Raw genomic sequence first — 20,707 nt, 5'->3', positions numbered from 1 at the left:
TCGTCTTGCAGAACGACTCAAAAAACGGAAAACCCTTTCGTCTAGCGAGTTTTTCGTCTTGCGAGGCATTCGTCTTGCGGGGCACCACTGTATTGAACCAGTCTTTTGAATGCTCCAAAAGTCCTGTCTAGGCAACATTCTAAACCATGGGTAGGCAAACTAAGGCCCGGGGGCTGGATCCAGCCCAATCACCTTCTAAATCTGGCCCTTGGACTGTCTGGGAATCAGTGTGTTTTTAGAATGTGTCCTTTTATTTAAAATGCATCTCTGGGTTATTTCTGGGGTATAGGAATTCATTCATTCCCCCCCCCCCCCCAAAATATAGTCTGCCTCCCCCCAAGGTCTGAGGGACAGTGGACCGGCCCCCTGCTGAAAAAAGTTTGCTGACCCCTGTAACAGAGGCATTGAAACCAGCTGCATTGAATCGCAGTCTGCACATACCCTGTTTTCACAAGATTGCTTCAACTTGGGCCCGAAGGAGAGGTCAAGATTCCTTGCTTTAAAATAATAGTACAGTGGTACCTCGGGTTACATACGCTTCAGGTTACAGACTCCGCTAACCCAGAAATAGTACCTTGGGTTAAGAACTTTGCTTCAGGATGAGAACAGAAATCGTGCTCTGGCGGCGCGGCAGCAGTGGGAGGCCCCATTAGCTAAAGTGGTGCTTCAGGTTAAGAACAGTTTCAGGTTAAGAACGGACTTCCGGAACGAATTAAGTACGTAACCAGAGGTACCACTGTAATGATGACTCATTCATGACTTCTTTCAAGATCAGAGAGTGACGGTCGTATTCATCCTTTCCTCTGTATCCCCAGTCTGTATCACCACACCTTCAAAACTTTTATGTTTTTTCTCTGTACAGTAAGCAAAGACTTTGGGGGGAAACCGCACAGGGCAAAAGCAAGGGTTCGCTTTCTCTCCTGCAGTTCCCCTCTTTTCAGTGCCATCACGTGGAGCAGCTTATTTCCAAAAACAGCAGTTAAGACAAATAAATAACACTTGAGCTGCAATCCTAATTGTCAATAGCACTTTCGTTCCAGTCTGCGTTACTTGTTCTTATCAAGCCTTTACATTGTGCCATCATTTCTTTTCTTTCCAGGTCACAGTTTCCTCGCAAATATTATTGGTGGTTTTTTGAGACTGTCCCAGGTAAGGGCAGGTGGAGGTGTGGGCGCTTGGAGGGTGGGTGGGTTGCAGCAACAGGACCATAGCTGTCAACCGTCCCTTATTTGGCGGGAAACTCCCTTATCCCAGTGCTGTGTCCTGCTGCTGTCCCTTATTGATGATGTCCCTTAAATTTCCTGGGTTTCAAAGGAAGCAGCTCCTCTCCCTCCCTCCCTGCCGGCCAGGGAGGAGGGAGGCTCCAACTGTGTTGCTTGGCTGTGTTGCTCACCCAATAAGGAGTCTAAGAACGACTGGGGGGGTGGAGCTTGCATGCCTTGTGCCAATCAAATCGGCCACAGTGGTTTCCCTTGCTGCATCCCCTTTGCCGGGTTGCTGCGCTGTGGGAACCACCACTTGAGGCTTCGTTTGGCTGCTGGCTGGGCTTTCTGCCTTTGGCTCAGAGGGCCTCAGAAGTTGAACATACTTGTGCCTTGAAAATCCCTTATTTTGGCTGCTGATCCCTTATTTTTGAGGCTGCTAGTCCCTTATTTTCAAATCTGTTGACAGCTATGAGCAGGACCACACATGGCGGCTGTCTATTTTAACACGTGTTCCTCTTTTTTCCCTTTCTCTCTCAGGCATGACTGGGGTGCTTCTTCTAGTTGTCCTCGCCATTATGTATGTCTTTGCAACTCACTATTTCCGGAGAATCAGCTTCCAGGGGTTCTGGATCACTCACCATCTCTACGTGCTTCTCTATATCCTGGTAATTCGCTCTGGAGCCCTGCCTCTACCCAAGTGCAATTGTAACAAAAGGCACACCCACACACCATCCGTTTAAAGCGCGCACAAAGCTGCAGTTCCCAGCACCCTTAATAAACTACAGTTCCCAGGATTCTTGGGAGGAAACTGTGTGCTTTAAATGCATCATGTGGATGTGACCAAATGTAAACAATGCACAGTGTCAGGATTTGGGGGAGATTGGCATTTGCAGTTTCTGCAATGAGGAAGACCACGTTCTCCATCCTGCTGTGATGGATGGATCAATGTTCTGGCTCGGCATGAGGCAGGTTTGGATGTTCATGGAGGCTTCTGGGTAGGAATATATAGCTCTTTGCTTGTGCGAGATCCTTTGGTGCTCTGCCTGCCCACTTGAGCACAGTCGTGCAGTGGCGTAGCGTGGGTTGTCAGCACCCGGGGCAAGGCAAGTAATTTGCGCCCCCTAACCCGTGGATTTTAGCACTCGAGTCTCTTCCACTAGATTAGCGCGCCCCCCTCAGATGTTGCGCCCGGTGCGGCCGGCCCCCCCAGCACCCCCCACGCTACGCCACTGCAGTCATGGAAGAAGAGGTTTTTCTTTTCTTCTCAATGCAATATAACTGAAGTGTTGGGTTACGATGTGTCCTCCAGGTTATCATCCACGGCAGCTATGCTCTGATCCAGCAGCCCCGCTTCCACATTTATTTCATTGTCCCAGCCCTTATCTATGGGGCAGACAAGCTCATCAGCCTGAGCAGGAAGAAGGTGGAAATTGCTGTTGTGAAGGCTGAACTTCTCCCATCAGGTACAAATTAGAAGTCTTCTGGTGCTGGTCCTCTCTCTGTTTAAAATACGGCCGGAGGAACTTCCTGTCCTTGATCTATCACTAGTAACATCTAAGACAAGTGATTTCCAGCCCAGGGAACACATTCTGGGCAACCTTCCAAGAGTCACAGGCCAGTGGTAGGTGGGGCCAGATGCAGAAGTGGGTGGAGCAAGGAATGTAAAGTAGGGTGTGTTCTTCCACAGACCCCTCACAGTCCTTCATCTGGACAAGCAAGAAGCCCGGTCAGAGTTCACAGACACATTCCAGCCAGGCAGAAACACTCCTGATTTGAAGCAGGGCCATTGAGGGGGTGTGGCCTGGAGAGGGGCGTGGCCTGGCGGAACTCCTGAGGGCTAGAGAGCTGCATTTGGCCATGGGACCTGAGGTTCCACACCCCTGATCTGAGATGACCCTGCCCTCCATCTCTGGTGCTAGGCTGCCATATTTGTCAGTGGCAGGAGCTGTTCTTCAAGGCAGCAGGGCTGTCTTGAAGAGAGCTTTCTCCGGGGAGGGACAGGGAGGAAGGAAATGCTCCTTCTGGGCAGGAACAACTTTGACAACAGGAGCAGCTTAGGGCTCTTACTGGGCCCAGACAGGGGCAGCTCAGCCTGCTTAGCTGGGATTTGAGTGGACAGTATTGGGACCGGATATCTTTAGCTGAGATTCCAGATGACTAGATGACCCTTAGAGTCGGTCCAGTTCTATGATTCGTGCTTTAATGGCGGACATGCTCAGGCCTCTCATTTTTCTTGGCTCAGGAGTCACTCGCCTCCAGTTCCAGAGGCCCCAGGACTTTGACTACAGGTCTGGGCAATGGGTGCGGATTGCCTGCTTATCTCTGGGGACCACTGAGTACCACCCCTTCACGTTGACCTCTGCCCCCCATGAGGACACATTGAGCCTGCACATTCGAGCAGCTGGGCCTTGGACAACTCGGCTGCGGGAGCTTTACTCCCCAGAAAGCGTAGCAGAAATTGGCAAATATCCCAAGGTAAGGCTATAACGTCTTGTTCTCTCCACCTCACCCACCCTAGCATAGATTTAAAGAACCGCGGTACAGAAATGTCTTCAATAGATACTTAAAAGCACTTGTGCTTTCTGGTTCCAACCACAGAATTGCTTCCTCTGCTACCAATTCAGAAAACTAAACAGGGAAGAGGAATCTGTGGCCCACCAGACGTTGCTAGACTACAACTCCCATCATCCCTGACCATTGGCCACCATGGCTGGGGCTGATGGGAGTTGGAGTTCAGTGACACCTGGAGAGCCACAGGTTCCCCATTCCTGGCAAAAAGCCATCCCTCCAATACCTACCCAAAACTATTAGTTGTAGGCAGAAGTCAGCTCTTGCTAACTAGACTTAGTGGGAGTCATCCTACTCTGTCATCTGAGCAAAGGAGCAAGCCGTGCTGGCCCTCAGGCTCCCTGAGTGGGTCCCTCTTCCTCATGTCTCTTGAAATGTTTATTCTGTTCCCCTCTCCTCCTGCAACTGCTGCCTTAAGAGACCAGTCTGCACCTATGCTGTTTTTTCCTCTTGACCATGCCTCTCTTTGAATGCTAAGAAAGGGCTGGGCAGCAGGCAGAGACACCAGGGAGAAAAAGGAAATGATCCAGCGGGCACCCTTCTGGGGTGTGGCCTCAGCAGGGGCTCAATAGTGCCAAGCCCTGGTGCCAGCCCTGGGAGCAAGTGAAGTTTTTTTTTCACATTTCTCTCTCTCTCTCTCTCTCTCTCTCTCTCTCTCTCTCTCTCTCTCTCTCTCTCTCTCTCTCCAGCTGTACCTGGATGGACCTTTTGGAGAGGGGCACCAGGAATGGAACAAGTTTGAAGTGTCTGTCCTGGTGGGAGGAGGCATCGGGGTGACACCCTTTGCTTCCATCCTCAAAGATCTCGTCTTCAAGTCATCAGTTGGGTCCAGGATCTCGTGCAAGAAGGTGAGGTTGAAGGAATGGAGAAATGGCTGGATTCTTGTCCTTGCTAGCCACTGAGTCAGTGTTAAGGGGCTTGGTGTGGTTCTCAAAGCGTAAGATGTGTCTCCCATACCAGTTAGCAGAAGAGATGTGAACTTCACTTTGAGTCCTCTTGCACCCTTTAAAAAATATTTCTAGAGGACCTAATACAGAGCACGTATGCCACCATCCTGTTCCCATAGAGGTTTTGTGGACTATATAAGTACAGTGGTCCCTCAGGTTACAGACGCTTCAGGTTACAGACGCTTCAGGTTACAGACTCCGCTAACCCAGAAATAGTAGCTCGGGTTAAGAACTTTGCTTCAGGATGAGAACAGAAATCATGCTCTGGTAGTGCGGCAACAGCAGGAGGCCCCATTAGCTAAAGTGGTACCTCAGGTTAAGACGTTTCAGGTTAAGAACGGACCTCCAGAACGAATTAAGTTCTTAACCCGAGGTATCACTGTAACAGAAAATGAGCAATCATATTTCTTACATAGTTTCCCCTGACTTTACAGTCTCTCCTTTGGCAGCCTTAAACCAACCTCCCCCAAGCTGGTGCCGGCCAGATATTGTAGGACCCCATTTCCCAGTAGCTCCAACCAGCATGACCAATGGTCAGAGATGATGGGAGTTGTAGTCCAGCAACATCTGGAGGACACCACATTTGCTACCCCAGCCATAGAAGCTTCAGCATGCTTTCCCCTAACACGGGGATGCTTAATATTCCCACGATGAAGAACTTGTGGTGTATAATCACTTGGAATTAGACCTTGAAAACTGCAGGAGTTGCAACTCTACTAAGCTTAGCTTGCTATGCAAAAGCAATCACTGGGCTTGGATGAGAAGATCCAAAAGGATCACAGCAAGTGATGGTGAAATGATAATGGACGCAGAGGTCAAAGCATGAAGCTCTGACATGGCCCAGCGAGGTTTCCTGGTGCAATTTAGAAGACCAAAGGAGGTCAATGACAGGCCTCTAGATTCAGCCCATGGAGTTGAAAGGATGAGAGGGGTCCAGGTGAGCGGAGAGGTTTTGATGCAAGAGCTTGGAAGGAGGAGCCCATTCAGCAGGCGCAGGTGTCGTTTCAGGGGATTTCTGATAACGGCCTTGCTCACTTTCCGCTTGTTCCCAGGTCTATTTCATTTGGGTGACGCGGACCCAGCGGCAGTTTGAGTGGATGGCCGACATCATCCGAGAGGTGGAGGAGAACGATCAGTGCGATCTGGTCTCCGTGCACATCTACATCACACAGCTGGCAGAGAAGTTTGACCTGCGCACCACCATGCTGGTGAGCCCCACATGCCAAAACTGCAGAGCATCCAGACACATATGTGCAGAAAACCTGAATTGACGTTGGTTCTGATTCCGCTTTAAAGAGCAGGTTTTCGCAGGGAAAGCTCGGGGCAAAATAGAAAAAAATGCTTGGAGTGTTAAAGTGGGGACATCTGCCTGGAAGGAGCAAGGCAAAAGGTTAAGTCTGGATAAGCCCTAAGTTTTTTACATATGAAGATAAAAGCAAAAGCACAACACCAGTGACCTTCCCAGTGGCTCTTGCTGTTTCTTCTGTCAGACAAGAAAAAAGGTGCTGCTCACGATTGACAAATACTAGAGCTGGTGTAGCATAGTGTATGAATGCTATCTCAGCCTCAGTCCCCGCATTTGCAAGATAGGGAGCAGCATAATAATAATAATAATAATAATAATAATAATAATAATAATAATAATAATAATAATAATAATAATAATAATGCCTACCTTAAAAGGTGGTTGTAAGGCTTGCAGTTGTGTGCAAAGTGCTTTGAACATGTGAAAGTGATATACTCTACAAGTGTTAAGTATTATTAATTAGTAGGTCCTTCTTTTATGTATAAAATTCAATATTACTTTATTTATATTTAATAACTTTAGACATATTACCCGAGCTGTTCTGACTGTTACCTTATTAGTTTTCCCACCAACCCACATGCATTTTTAATAAAAAAATTCAATAGTTTATGCATGAATTTATATACCACTTTTCACTTCCACATAGTTTCCCTCCCTGAAGCAGTTCACAAGGATAATAAAATAGTGAGAAGAAAATAAATTTTAAACCCATAAAATTAACACTAAAAATAGCAGTGGCATCAGCCTCCGAGCATGAAGAAGTATGGAAAGTGTGTCTAAACAAAATGGTTTTAATGATCTTTCTGAAAATGGGAAAGGAGGGGATTAAAGAAGCCTTCCGGAAGAGGGAGTTTCCAAACCTAGGTGCAGCTACCAAGAAGGCCCTGTCCTGCATTTCCACCAAGCCCATGTGAGACATTGGTGGGATTGTGCAGCAGAGCCTCCCCAAAGCTCTTAACAGGCAGGCAGAGTTGTGCCAAAGCTGGTGGTCCTTCAGATATTCTAGACACAAATCTTCCCACCTTGGATCAAATCTATGCTTCCAGGTGCTATAAGAAAGCTGCAGAGATAGCGCAGGATAGTGCACACCCCGGAAATGATCTCTTTCAGCTTCTGCCTTCTGGAAGAAGGTACAGGGTTATAAAGACTAGGACTAGCCTCCTGAGAAACAGTTTCTATCCAAATGCGATTTTGGTTTTTAATGTAGTGTAAGGAGTCGCTATGGGAGTGTATTGTATTTTTAAAATGGGGTATCACAGTTTTTAGGGTGCTAACCAGGCTGGGATAGCAGGCTTATTGGTTTTGAATGTCTTATGTAGATCCCACCCCCCCAATTTCATTCTGTATGGGACAATGACAATAAAGATTATCGTATCGTATATTAAATTAAACTAGTATGCCCGTAGATCTCCACATCATGTTCCTGGCTACATGCCTGGATCAGAACATTGCTTGTTCTAACAAGACCTGCTTCTATGTTGGAGGATCTAGAACGACAAGGTGGTGATAATGGTGACTGTGAACAGTGGGTTCCTTCCCCCAACCCAAGCCATACTCTGACCGTCACCGTCTCTCTTTCTAGTACATCTGCGAGCGGCACTTCCAGAAGGTCCTCAACCAGAGCTTGTTCACAGGCCTGCGCTCTGTCACCCACTTTGGTCGACCGCCATTTGTCCCTTTCTTCTGCTCACTGCAAGAGGTCCACCCTGAGGTCAGTGCTGGCAATGGGCAGAGGGCTCCTGTGGGCAGTTGTGGGATTCAGTTTTGTGCATTGCATATGAACAGGCTTCATGCGACAGAGGGGATCTTATGCTAGCCAAGCGTGCTTGCTAAATGGAACACAGGAAACTGCCTCCTCCGTGCTCAGATGTTTGCTCACTGAGATATTTTCCCCATCATCTGCTGCCTGAGATTATTTTAAATTGGGATCCTAGGGAATGAACCAGGGACTTTTCTGCAAGCAAAGCAGGCCAGCAGCCACAGAGCAAAGGATGAGGAGAGCTACCGCAACAAGCTTCCTAAAGAGTAATTAGCAGTGCTGCCTGTGATGTTTCATCACTTAGCATCCCTCTGGTGCAGGGGAGAGAATTTGATCCAGCCACTGGGTCGGATTCCTATCTCTCCTGCTGTTGGGACAAAAAGCAATAATGCATTTAGACAAGTTACCTGTACCAGGGACGGCTGACGATAGACAGAAAGGGAACCTATTTTTACTCCTGTTGGTTCCTTCTTGTCGGCGTATAGATCGCTTCCTTCCATGCTTTGACTTCTTCCTTCTTCTCCAGCCAGTCTTCCTTCCTTTGTCCTAGTGTTAGGACCCCTTTCCTTTAACCTCATGACTCCAAAGTGGGTGCCTGTGAGCTGGTGCTCTGACGTTTGCCGGAAGTTAACTTTGTTTTATTCTTTCAAGGCCCCCCTAGGGAATTCAGTTGTGCTGTTGATCCAGCCACGACTTTCTTTGCCCCTAACCTGACCTCATGTACATGGATGTAAGCAGGCAGCAATTTCCATCCTTTCCTACATTTGTCACAATCAGCATTTCCCCCCCTTCCACTACCCTCCCGCTTCTGCTAAAACCTGCTATTCTTCTCGCTATCCGCTATGCCTGAAACTAACTCAGGGAATTACGTAATAAATAAATAAATAAATGAAAAGATAACTAGACGGGTGAGAGACCATTGAACTTGTGCCAGGATTTTTATTTTTATTTTAACAGCACTCTCAGGTCGGATTGACCTTTATCACATAAAAAGTATGCCATGAGTTAGTTCCTTTCCTCATTGCAGTCTCCATTTGTATGTCGTGTAAAGAAAGAAAGATCAGCTGATGCCATGGAGGTTTTACAGCACGATGTATGTCACACAGTAGCAATCGTCGGTTGAAAAGTCGGTCATGTCAAATCTATAAATCAGCTGCCTGCCTAGATGGCAAACATTGTGGGTCCTCCCTTATGTGTGTCTATCCCTGATTGAGGAAGGGATTTGCTCTTAAGGCACAGAAGCAGGGCCAGGACAACCAGGCGGTGTGTGTGTGTGTGTGTGTGTGTGTGTGTGTGTGTGTGTGTGTGGAGTTGGAGCCCTTACTCTGCAATTGTAGCAGACGCACATCAAGTGGATGAGTGGGTATTTATAGAAATCTGCATTTAGGAAAGCCTTCCTCTACACGCTTCAGAATGAGATGGTAGAAACTTGAGGTGGTAGAATAAACAAAACAAAAAAAGTCATGGAAGTAGAAAAGGAGACAAGGGGTCCCTCTGGACTTCCATTTCATTCCACATTTGTGATTATTTGTGCTCACGATGCTATTGGGAGCACCACACACAATCCCATTTCCAGTTTTTGCACCTGCAGAAGTTTTGGGGTTGTTACACTGCTTCACTTCCAATCAGTGCATATCCTGTAACTTCCTGCAAAGATTCTGTAACTTTTTATACCACAAATATTCTGGAGCGTGTCCTTCGTTATGGCCTTTCTGGGCAGCGATAATGGGATATGGTTGGGGAAGGATCGCAGGAAAAGCAGAATAAATCACCCACTGATGCACTGTTGTTGTATCAAGAACGTGCTCCGGGATACATCCGCAATAAAACACTCGTCTGAAGAGGGGCCCCTGGGTTTAAAAATGTCCTCTCTGCTGTTCAAATGTTGGGAGAGCTGTAGCTCAGTGGTAGAGCCCATGTTTTATATGCAAAAGGAGCAAGGTTCAATCCTCTGGTAAGGTAAAGGTACCCCTGCCCGTACGGGCCAGTCTTGACAGACTCTAGGGTTGTGCGCCCATCTCACTCAAGAGGCCGGGGGCCAGCGCTGTCCGGAGACACTTCCGGGTCACGTGGCCAGCGTGACATCGCTGCTCTGGCGAGCCAGAGCCGCACACGGAAACGCTGTTTACCTTCCCGCTGGTAAGCGGTCCCTATTTATCTACTTGCACCCGGGAGTGCTTTTGAACTGCTAGGTTGGCAGGCACTGGGACTGAACAATGGGAGCGCACCCCGCCACGGGGATTCGAACCGCCGACCTTTTGATCGGCAAGCCCTAGGCGCTGAGGCTTTTACCCACAGCGCCACCCGCGTCCCTCAATCCTCTGGTATCTGCAGTTAAAACTTGAAAGGATCAGGCAACAGATGACAGGGAAAGACATTCACACTGGCGGCTAGCCTGCAGTATGTGCAGATAATGCCAGGCTACGTATTGAAATAATCCGACTTCTTATAAGGCGGCTTCCTATTATTTCTTTTGTTTTAGAACATGGGGGAGCATTTCAAACTGGCGTGCCCCACATGTGACCTCAAATGATCCAGCTCGTGTCTGCAATTTCTTCTGCTTCTCCTTCTCTTTCTCCTTCCAGAGGAGGCCTCTGCCATGGATGCATTTAGGCATCACCTGGAGCTTAGAGCCTGACCCAAGAAAGCAGGACTTGGCACTCTCCTTTTTGCTATTCACTTATTTTGAGACATCCATTTATTTAAAGAATGCCTATTGAGATCAAGCAGGTGCCTTCCCTGTATTCTTTTTGGCACCTGCTGAAAACATTCTCGTCTAGACAAACCTACCAAGACGCTTAGAAAGTTGATGTGAATTTTAACCTGTTTTACTATTTCAACTTTTTGTATGTTTTTAACTATTGCTGTCAGATTTTCTTGTTTTAGCTTTAAGCCTTTTGAGTATTCTTATTCTTATTGCAATCAAGTGGTGTATAAATTTCATGAAATAAATACATAAAATGCTTTTCTAATGACCCGCTAGAGTGGGAAAGTTTAAGAAGGAGCCCAAAGCTGCTGGTCCCTTGGCTGTTTCTGTTTCCTTTTTCTCCTCTCTTCTGTTACTGCCCAATGTGTTGGGTAACGCCTGGTGACCAAGTTCTTTTGGTTTGTTGTTTCCAGGTGAGGAAGATTGGTGTGTTCAGCTGTGGCCCTCCAGGCATGACCAAGAATGTGGAGAAAGCATGTCAGAAGATCAACAAACGCGATCAAGCCCATTTTGTCCATCACTATGAGAACTTTTAGCCCTTTAGCAGACTCTTCTGGGCTTCCGGGGGGTGAATGCCCATCTCCCCAACCAGCTGTCTTCTTTCCAGTGTGCATTGTTGGACAGTGGTTTACATTGGATTCTTACTTTTAGCGCCGTAAGGACAGCTGTACTTTTTATCCCTGCATAGAATTTTAATGCCTCTGATGCCTGAAAAGTTACTGCTTCATGGACTGGAAACGTAGCTCTAGCACTCACTTGTCTGTGTGTAGATGGAAAGTGATGTGACATCCTATTTATGGAGCATTAGTGCAATGGTAAACCAGTGTGAAACTGGTTTAAGGGTCGAATTTATCTTAATGCTGCCAACGTTTTTGAGTGTACATAATTTCCCCCCGTATATTCAATAAACATTTTCTAATCTTCTCTAAATGTATGTTCTTCTTGTTCTGTTATTCTATATGTTAAGTCTGCAAGCTGCACATAATTCCATCAGCTTAAGTTGCCATTCTTCTTTAGTTGGGACCTCGTTCATTTTCCATTTTGGGGGCTAAGAAAACACGGGCCGCAGCAGTGGCATCCATAAATAACCTTTTATGATGGATGTAATAATGGAATACTGAATGGTTTCGTTTATGTAAAATATGCAGGGATTTATGATATGCAGAATGAACCATGGAAAGAGAAGAAGGGAAGTCATTGATATTTTAAGAATGTTTAAATGAGTATTCAAAATTGTAAAACAGAAAATCATATATATATATATATATATATATATATATATATATATATATATGGTACCCTGCCCGTACGGGCCAGTCTTGACAGACTCTAGGGTTGTGCGCCCATCTCACTCAAGAGGCCAGGGGCCAGCGCTGTCCGGAGACACTTCCGGGTCACGTGGCCAGCGTGACATCGCTGCTCTGGCGAGCCAGAGCCACACACGGAAACACCGTTTACCTTCCCGCTAGTAAGCGGTCCCTATTTATCTACTTGCACTTGGGAGTGCTTTCGAACTGCTAGGTTGGCAGGCGCTGGGACCGAACAACGGGAGCGCACCCCGCTGCGGGGATTCGAACCGCCGACCTTTCGATCGGCAAGCCCTAGGCGCTGAGGCTTTTACCCACAGCGCCACCCGCATCCCCATATATATATATATATATATATATATATATATATATATATTAATAAAAAATCACACACACACACAGATTTAAGGGTCTAGGCTTTTTGCAAAGAACCCTAGATATTGTAACTTTGTCAGGGTGTTAGATGACTTATTTAGGAAAACTCTTCACAGGGATGGGGAATCTGTGTTGTTGTTGGACTCCAACTCCTATCAGCCCCAACAACCAGGATTTTCCATTCCCTTCGTACAACTACAGTTCCTAAGGTGAGAACTGAAATGGTTACATAGCTTTGACCAGCTTAGGTGTCTGAACATCACCTAACTTCTTTGTTATGGCTTGTGTTTATTTGCCTTTGTTGTGTTTAGCTGATAGCTTTCACCTTTAGAAGGAGTCTTATGGTGGATAACTCAGTCAATAACTACTACAGAAACAGTTTAGCTCTGAGGACCAGATGCTGGAGTCAAACAGCCAGAGATGTAGTGGAGTAGGAACTTGGGGGAGCACAACTTTGCTACAGTTCTTTTTTCTTTCGGCAGAAACTTCAACGTTATGATCAGGAATACAGTGGTACCTTGGTTTACAACCGTAATCCATTCCGGAGATCCGGTTGTAAACCAAAACAGGTTGTAACCCAAGACGCGCTTTCACCAAAGGGGCCTCCCCCCAAAAAGGGGGGCTTGTAATCCCCCCCAAATGGATTGTAATCCAAAAAAAGGAACACGCACTTCCAGGTTTGACATGGTTATAATCCAAAACGGTTGTAATCCAAAATGGTTGCAAACCAAGATACCACTGTAGTGTCTGCCAGTGTTGTAAAGCGGAAGGGTTATAATTAGAGGTGCATGAATCTGTCAGTTTTGGTTTTTCTCAATCCCCCCCCCCCCCGTCTTAAATTCAGTTCACATTTCTGCACCCGTTTGCAATTTCTTTTTAAAGTCCTCATGAAAATTTCTCCCAATAAACACACCTTTGTCTGCAATTTTGCCTGATTATACGTATTTCTGCAAGCAATTTCCCCTAATGTACTGTATTTTCATAACTTATTTTCACTAATATGTGCATTTCTATGCACTCTTCCCCCTGATACAGCTTTTCATACCCTTTTTTTGTTTGGAAAACTGCAACACAAAATTCAAGGAAGTGCAAATTTCGAAGGATAGCTGTATTTAGGTTCACATATTGCTTAGGTAAGCGCTAATTCCTTAGGTCCACATTAAAAGTCAAATGGAACTGAGTTTCTACCCCATCCCTAGTTAGAATATAGGGCATGCCATATTCATTAATCAACCTGACAATAGCCTTTCCTATTAAAATACACAAACGTTCTTCACATTAAACAAATATTGGGGGGAAACACGGTTGTCCTACTTTCTGTTATATGAACAATTCATAAGGAGCCTCAACAGCATGTGAAATGCCAGGCTGTGTACTCTACATAGTACCTTATGTTTGTAGTTCTATTTCCATCCTTCCTCCATTGAACTCAGGGTGGCACACATGGGAGTGACTGGGTGCAGCTCCAATAAGCTTCCAGTGACTTTACAAAATAAACCCGACCTGAGTAAAATAAACCCAACCTGCACGCCTAGAACTCCTTGCCATTCAGACAAGTGTGATGGGCAGAATATGGTCCTGAGAACACACCATCCCCCAAAGAGGAAAACCAGCAGCACGTTCCGTACCTGACCTACAATTCCTCCTTAAAACTCAAGTTTGCATCCTCTTGAAACTCAAGTTTGCATGAGAGCTTGGGGACATAGCTTTGGGAGTCCAGATCCAGCCTCTGCAATGATTCTTCCATTGAGGAACCTCTGTGGCCCATCCTTTATTTCAATGAGCAAGAGCAGGCTTCCTCAACCTCGGCCCTCTAGATGTTTTAAGACTACAATTCCCAGCATCCCTGACCACTGGTCCTGCTAGCTAGGGATCATGGGAGTTGTAAGCCAAAAACATCTGGAGGGCTGAATTGCAAGAGCAATGCCAAGCAAGACTTGCTCCAAAATGCTGCTCTTCTCCAACTTGCCCTTAGCTGGCCTCTTTCTTGGTAAGGCCATCTGCAGAGCTGTTTCCATTGATGGCTTCTTGCTGGGAGCAGCTGCTATCCTTGCCAGCTCACGGGAAGGCTGTTGAGTGGTGTATGCTTCCTCTTGGGCTGAAGCCACATTCGTAAGCCCTGGGGCTCTCTGCTGTAAGGAAGGGTTATAATTTTCTAGACCAAAGGGCAGCTGGGCAAGTTTAGTCAGGATTCACTGAACGCTAAGTTCAGAGCAGCTCAGGGTTTAGTGACTATTTCCACAGAGCTGAGCATCCTAATCCCCTCAAATCCATGGGGCTTAGATGGTTGAGGTGAGGGTGCTGGGTGCCTTTACCAATGTGGCTTAAAACGTTTTGCCCTAATTGTTTTGTTCTGCTCCAACTGGTTGGCCATGCAAGCAAAAAGACCATGTTGTCAGATGCTTCCTCTGCATGGCAAATGCCTCTCTTCCACTCTCTCGGCATGTGGCTTCAGGGGTCTGCAATATGAGTTTACAGGGCCGGCCCTGCCAATAAGGCAGAGTGAAGCCACTGCCTCAGGTCGCATCCATACCATACTTTTAAAAGCACATGTCTTCCCCCCAAGAATCCTGGGAACTGTCATTTGCCCCTCACAGAGATCCAGTTCCCAGCACACTTAACAAAGCTCCGGTTACCTGGATGGTGTGGATCGTCACCAAATCTGAGCAATTTGTGTTAGGATTTGCGTTAGGATTTCTGGAAGAGGTATATGCAGATTCTGCACATTCTTCAACTGGAAAATGAGTCCCCTGTGGATAGCTGCTCGATTTGTTCTGGTTTGCAAAGTGATTTGAAGAGGTGGGTTATATAACATCTGACATTTGTCCAAGTTTTTCTTGTCAGGCACTGGGCAAGGGATTGGACCCCACACTGGACATCACAGTGACATCAGGGCACCTTTTGAAAGAAAACGTTTTTGGCTGCAGAGCAAAAGCTTTGGAAGCTCCTTTCAAAGAGCTATTTCATATGGCACCTGAAAGCAGCTTTGCAGGCCAAGGTTGGCAGTGCCTGCAAACACCTTTTCAGCAGAGCCAGATTTTTTTTAACCTGCGCCACACCTGGATGAAAAGGTTGGTAGAGGTGCAGAGACAGCTTGTAACTGTACTCAGTGTAACGTAAGAATAACCCTTTGGCCTATTATTGTGAGGTAATCTCATTTTGTCTGATTAACACGAAAAACACATTTATCATTGTCACTGTACACTTTGTGACACCTCCCTTAATGAGAAAAGAACAGACTACTCACTTACTGACTTGTCTGTTAAAAAGGCTACGCTGGGCTACCCATGCTCCACATTTCTGGTTTGTAGCCTAACAAAATTTGAAAACCTGTGTCAGTGAGCCTCAGCTTTTGCCTTAGGCACCGTTAGAAATACCCTCACTTTGGATTTTCAGGTGTCTTTTGAAGATCTTTTTGTGCCCTCAGGCCTACCCAGTAGCTATTCGTTTTAGTGATTGTTTTGTCCTGTTTTTAAAAGGTTTATGACGTTGTGAGCGGATGCCATATAACTACTTTTATGAATGACCAAGGCTTTGTCACCATTATAAATATAATTCTAGTTGGCACTGATCGGCTCACCCTGACACTCTTTAACGCAAAACATGAGATAAGGCATCTGCTTTGCATACAAATGGTCCCAGTTTCGATCCCTGGCATTTCCCTGAAACGCTGGAGAGCTTCCTCCAGTCAGTCCAGACCAGTAGCCTTTGACTTTCTCAGACCCAGGACCCACCTTCAACCCAAACAGGCATATGGGAGCCCTCGTACCTATGGGACCTCCTCTCCTGGTATGCCCCACAGAGACCCTCAAGGTCCATAAATAGCAACACCCTAGTGGTCCCGGGCCCTAAGGAAGTTAGATTAGCCTCAACCAGAGCCAGGGCCTTTTCAACACTGGCTCCAGTCTGGTCGAACACTCTGAGACCAGGGCCCTGCAGGATCTGATTTCTTTCCGCAGGGCCTGTAAGACAGAGTTGTTCTGCCTGGCCTTTGGCTTGAAATCAATTTGATTCCCTCTCCCTCTTTCTTTTTTCATTTCTCCTCCTGTGAAGAGGCTGCATCTTAATGTTTTAATGTTGTATTTTAATCTTGTTTTTTAAGTTGTATTTTAATCAACTTGTTTCTATTATTGGTTGTTAGCCGCCCTGAGCCCGGTCTTGGCTGGGAAGGGCGGGGTATAAATATTTTTTTTTAAATTGTTGTTGTTGTTATTTCTTAATATTTTACCATATATTGAAATGATGTTAAATGCTCCTGGTGCAACCCACCTCAGATTAGACCACCAGTGGTCTAGACCAAGATGGCCCAACTTTTCATACCAAGTGGGCCACAAGAGTTCTTCGACACAGAACCCGCGAGCCACACACTGCCTTGTGGGAGGGAGCAAAGCCCAAATTTGAAACCCTCACGCTGCCTTCCCAAAGCTGGGCAAGTGAGGCACTGGGCGAAAGGGGATGTGCAGCAGCCTGTGTGCATCTCTTCCCCACCCCGACTACATGATCGTGCATTTCCTGCATTGCTTTTGGGCCCAGATCAGGGTCAGGTTGGTCCCACATCATCCTGCATTAGTTCAGAGCCACTCTGAAGTAAGTGCTGGATCAGGCCCAGAATTGGATTGTAGGGTACCCAACCCAATTACAGCACCCATCACCACTGATTATTGGCTTCTGTGTGTGTGCATGATCAAACAAAGATTAGGACTGCTTAGTTAAATATTTTAGCTTCTTCCTTCTCAGAAATACAGCTGAGGGTTCAAAATCAACACTGGGAGTCAAGGTTGTGTGTGTACGTGTGTGTACGTGTGTCAACACTGAATCATATACACTGTACGTGAATTTTCTATTTGGAGATCATACCTGCGTACGGAAAATATTTTATGAAGCAGCCCTAAATGTCATGATGAAGATTTTTGAATAAACATTCACAAACTTTTTATTGATAATAATCAGCTAAATCGTTTGAGGATCTATACAACTTTGTAACATGCAGAAAACAGCACTTTTAGAGAAATCAAAGACTGGAACTGAGGGAAATCAGGGGTGGGGGCGGGGTGGGGGTTGGGGGGAGGAAAAAAGGGGGGAACAAGGATGATATGTTTTTGGATAATATGTCTTGTTTTAATTTTGAATAAAAAAACTAAAAAAAAGTCATGATGAAGATTATTCACTCTCACACACACACAAAATCACAAGAAAGCTACAAAAGCGTCACACACCTTTAAGTTGCCAAGAAAGTTAAACAAGAAAACAAGTACGAGTGAATTTAGAACGGTAATCTATTGAGTATTAAAGCTATCAAAGATCAAAGCAGAAAAGGGTAGAAGAAAACAATTAAACTAGGGAAATGAGAAATACAAAAAGGTTCAGAAATCATGCAAAACTCAGAGTACAGTCATACCTTGGAAGTCAAACAGCTTAGTTCCCAAATGTTTTGGCTCCCGAATGTCGCAAACCCAGAAGTGACTGTTCCAGTTTGCGGTCTATTTTTGGAAGCCGAACTTCTGACGGGGCTTCCACAGCTTTTGATTGGCTTCAGGAATTTCCTGCAGAAGCCACGCTTTGGTTTTCGAATGTTTTGGAAGTCGAATGGACTTCTGGAACGGATTCCGTTTGACTTCCAAGGCATGAGTGTACTTGGGCTCCCTAGGATCCTTTGGGAGAAAGGGTAGGATACAAATGTAATAAATATATGTGAGGAACACCATAATAATATATTCTCATAAGATAGAAAAAGAAATATAGCCTATTTATTATTCCAAGATTAAGATCCATTCATTTTGATGAGTCTACTCTCAGTAAAAGTTAGCTGAATGCAACCCCATACAGTCGAAGTATGACTCCTGGAGAATCCTGGGGACAGCAGTTTATTAAGGGTGCCGAGAATTGTGGCTCTATGAAGGGCAAACTGTAGTTCCCGTGACTTTTTGGGTGGGTGGGGAAATACAGTGGTACCTCAGGTTACATATGCTTCAGGTTACAGACGCTTCAGGTTACAGACTCCACTAACCCAGAAATAGTACATTGGGTTAAGAACTTTGCTTCAGGATGAGAACAGAAATTGTGCTCTGGCGGCGCGGTAGCAGCGGGAGGCCCCATTGGCTAAAGTGGTGCTTCAGGTTAAGAATGGATCTCCAGAATGAATTAAGTTCTTAACCCGAGGTACCACTGTATGCTCTAACTGTATGGTGTGTATGGAAACCCAGCCAGGTGGGAGGGGGTATAAATAATAAATAATAATAATAATAATAATAATAATAATAATAATAATAATAATAATAATTATTATTGCCGAGGGTTGGCGTAGAAGCTACCATATGAGTATAGTTGGGCTTGTGTTCCTGACACACTCCATTTCCTCTAACTGTCTTGCCAACACCTAGCTCTGATGACCCTGTATCACTTATAGCAGGGTCAACAATTTTTTTTAGCAGCGGGCCTGTCCACTGTCCCTCAGAACTTGTGGCAGGTCAGAGAAGCGGCACCAAGGGAGGGGGGATCTGGAAGAAGAGGTGAGGGGGGCAAGTAGTCCTCCTCCTCACCCCCAGCCCCACCCGCTGGGGCTGCCACCGCCACCGCTGCCACCACCACCACCATCACTGCTACTGCTTCTCATGGGTAGGCAGAGAGAGATCGTCCGCTCTGCTTTCTGGCCCACAGGAGCACCAGGGCAGTGACAGCGATGGGAGGAAGAGGTTGCGCCGCAAAGCTGGAACCCACCGCAAAACCAAGACTCCCAGCGATGGCGATGGAAGAGGCCGAGCAGCGGCGGCTCTGCCAATCAAAAGCTGTGCCTGGTTTACCTCAGCGCAATGTGGGGGCATCTCTGCCAATCAAACGCCACTGAAGTAAACCAGGCGTTTGAGTGGCAGAGCCACCACCGCTCAGCCTCTTCCTACCGCCGCCATCGCCAGGAGTCTCAATTTCGCGGCAGGTTCTGGCTTTGTGACGTGGGCCGGATTTATGAGCCTGGGGGGCCGCATTCGGCCCCCGGGCCTTAGTTTGCCGACCCCTGACTTATAGGTTTTGCTAGCAAATGTACCGTATTTTTTGCTCTATAAGACTCACTTGTCCCCTCCTAAAAAGTAAGGGGAAATGTGTGTGCGTCTTATGGAGTGAATGCAAGCTGCGCAGCTATCCCAGAAGCCAGAACAGCAAGAGGGATTGCTGCTTTCACTGCACAGCGATCCCTCTTGCTGTTCTGGCTTCTGAGATTCAGAATATATTTTTTCTTGTTTTCTGAGATTCAGAATATATTTTTTCTTGTTTTCCTCCTCCAAAAACAGTCTTGTGGTCTGGTGCGTCTTATAGAGCGAAAAATATGGTAAATGTGTCATTGAATCTAAGCGCACCTTAATTTTCGCAAAGTAATTTGGCCAAAAAAGAGGTGAGCATTAGATTTGAGTAAATACAGTATATAGCAAATCAGTGCTAAATATAGCCTGGGAATCATGGCTGGGGAGAATTAATGAGCCCCACCAAGAGCACAGTTGTGATTTTACCCCATCTTACTCAATTCCACAAGGGGTGGAATTCCCCAGGCACATTTTATAGCCCTCTTCCCGCTTGATTGTGGACGGAAAGGAAACACAGAGGTCATTGCTTTACAAGAAATCATCTGTGTCTAAGACTGAAGCAGCGCTGAGTCTTGCATACATTGGGTGTGTCCCTTCCCAGGGTGAACGCTGTGCTGCTGTGCCGGGGGCAAGAGGAAAGGTTCCTGCAGGGCTAGATTTTGAAGGAGACATGCCCTTGGAAGGGGGGCAGCAAAGCACTTTCAGCGGAAGGGGCTGGCGTTTAACTCCTGCTTTTGTTTTCACCTGCAGAGCTCAGTCTGGGACCATGCGATGAACTTGTCCCCAGGGAATTCTATGAAAACCTGCAAACCCAGTTTTCATTTTCGTATACATTGTTCGATATCATTTTGAAGATAATTTCCCAAAGTTTCATTATCTGGCAACAGTTTTTCAAAATGGCAGAAGCGTGACATGCAAGATGATTTAGGATTTCTCTGTTTCCCCCAAATTTCAGTTAAAGACCTCTCCAAGAAAATAGACAATAGGTTAATGACCCTTTATTGTATTAATACTTTTGCTTTCTCATGTGGTGAACTGAGAATGAATCTCAGTAACAAACTTAGATGAGCTCAGGACAATAAAACATACATTGCTTAAGTGTGTTAGGTTGGTCACAAAAACATATATCTTCTTCCTCAATCAGTGAACTCTGTGATTTAAAGCTGTTATAGAGGGGAATCACTGAATATCACACACTGTTCATTAGTTAAAAGATGCCTAGAATATCTTCTTGGGTAGAAGATTCAATCCCCTCCCGATTTTGCCTTTGAAAGTACAGTATAGAAAATATATTACCAGCAAATGCTGATAAAACGGAGGTCTCTTCCTCATTACATTCATAATTTGCATGAATAACAGTAAGGAAGATTTTTATTGTTTGCATAGGGTGAATCACTGGTGTCTGACCCAGGTAGTTTACCATAAATGCCAAAAGCAAAGTGTGATAAGGAAGGGACACA

The 20,707-nt window shown here is 45.9% G+C and overlaps 1 protein-coding gene across 2 annotated transcripts in view; it reads left to right on the top strand.

Moving 5' to 3' along the window:
• DUOX2 (dual oxidase 2) overlaps window positions 1-11,422 on the top strand; it is a 64,807-nt gene extending 53,385 nt beyond the window's left edge. For both annotated transcript variants that reach the window (XM_028706545.2, XM_028706544.2), the window contains exons 27-34: window positions 1,100-1,149; window positions 1,743-1,870; window positions 2,515-2,668; window positions 3,448-3,680; window positions 4,463-4,621; window positions 5,773-5,928; window positions 7,609-7,737; window positions 10,906-11,422. In XM_028706545.2, coding sequence (XP_028562378.2) covers window positions 1,100-1,149; window positions 1,743-1,870; window positions 2,515-2,668; window positions 3,448-3,680; window positions 4,463-4,621; window positions 5,773-5,928; window positions 7,609-7,737; window positions 10,906-11,028 — 1,132 coding nt within the window. In that variant the 3' untranslated portion in view covers window positions 11,029-11,422. The remainder of the gene's footprint in view (window positions 1-1,099; window positions 1,150-1,742; window positions 1,871-2,514; window positions 2,669-3,447; window positions 3,681-4,462; window positions 4,622-5,772; window positions 5,929-7,608; window positions 7,738-10,905) is intronic.
• Window positions 11,423-20,707: the final 9,285 nt, after the last annotated feature.

The sequence above is a fragment of the Podarcis muralis genome, chromosome 14 (genome assembly GCF_964188315.1).
Source record: "Podarcis muralis chromosome 14, rPodMur119.hap1.1, whole genome shotgun sequence".
Lineage (NCBI taxonomy): Eukaryota > Metazoa > Chordata > Lepidosauria > Squamata > Lacertidae > Podarcis > Podarcis muralis.
Note: the sequence above shows the minus strand (reverse complement) of the source record. Positions and strands in the feature narration are given on the sequence as shown.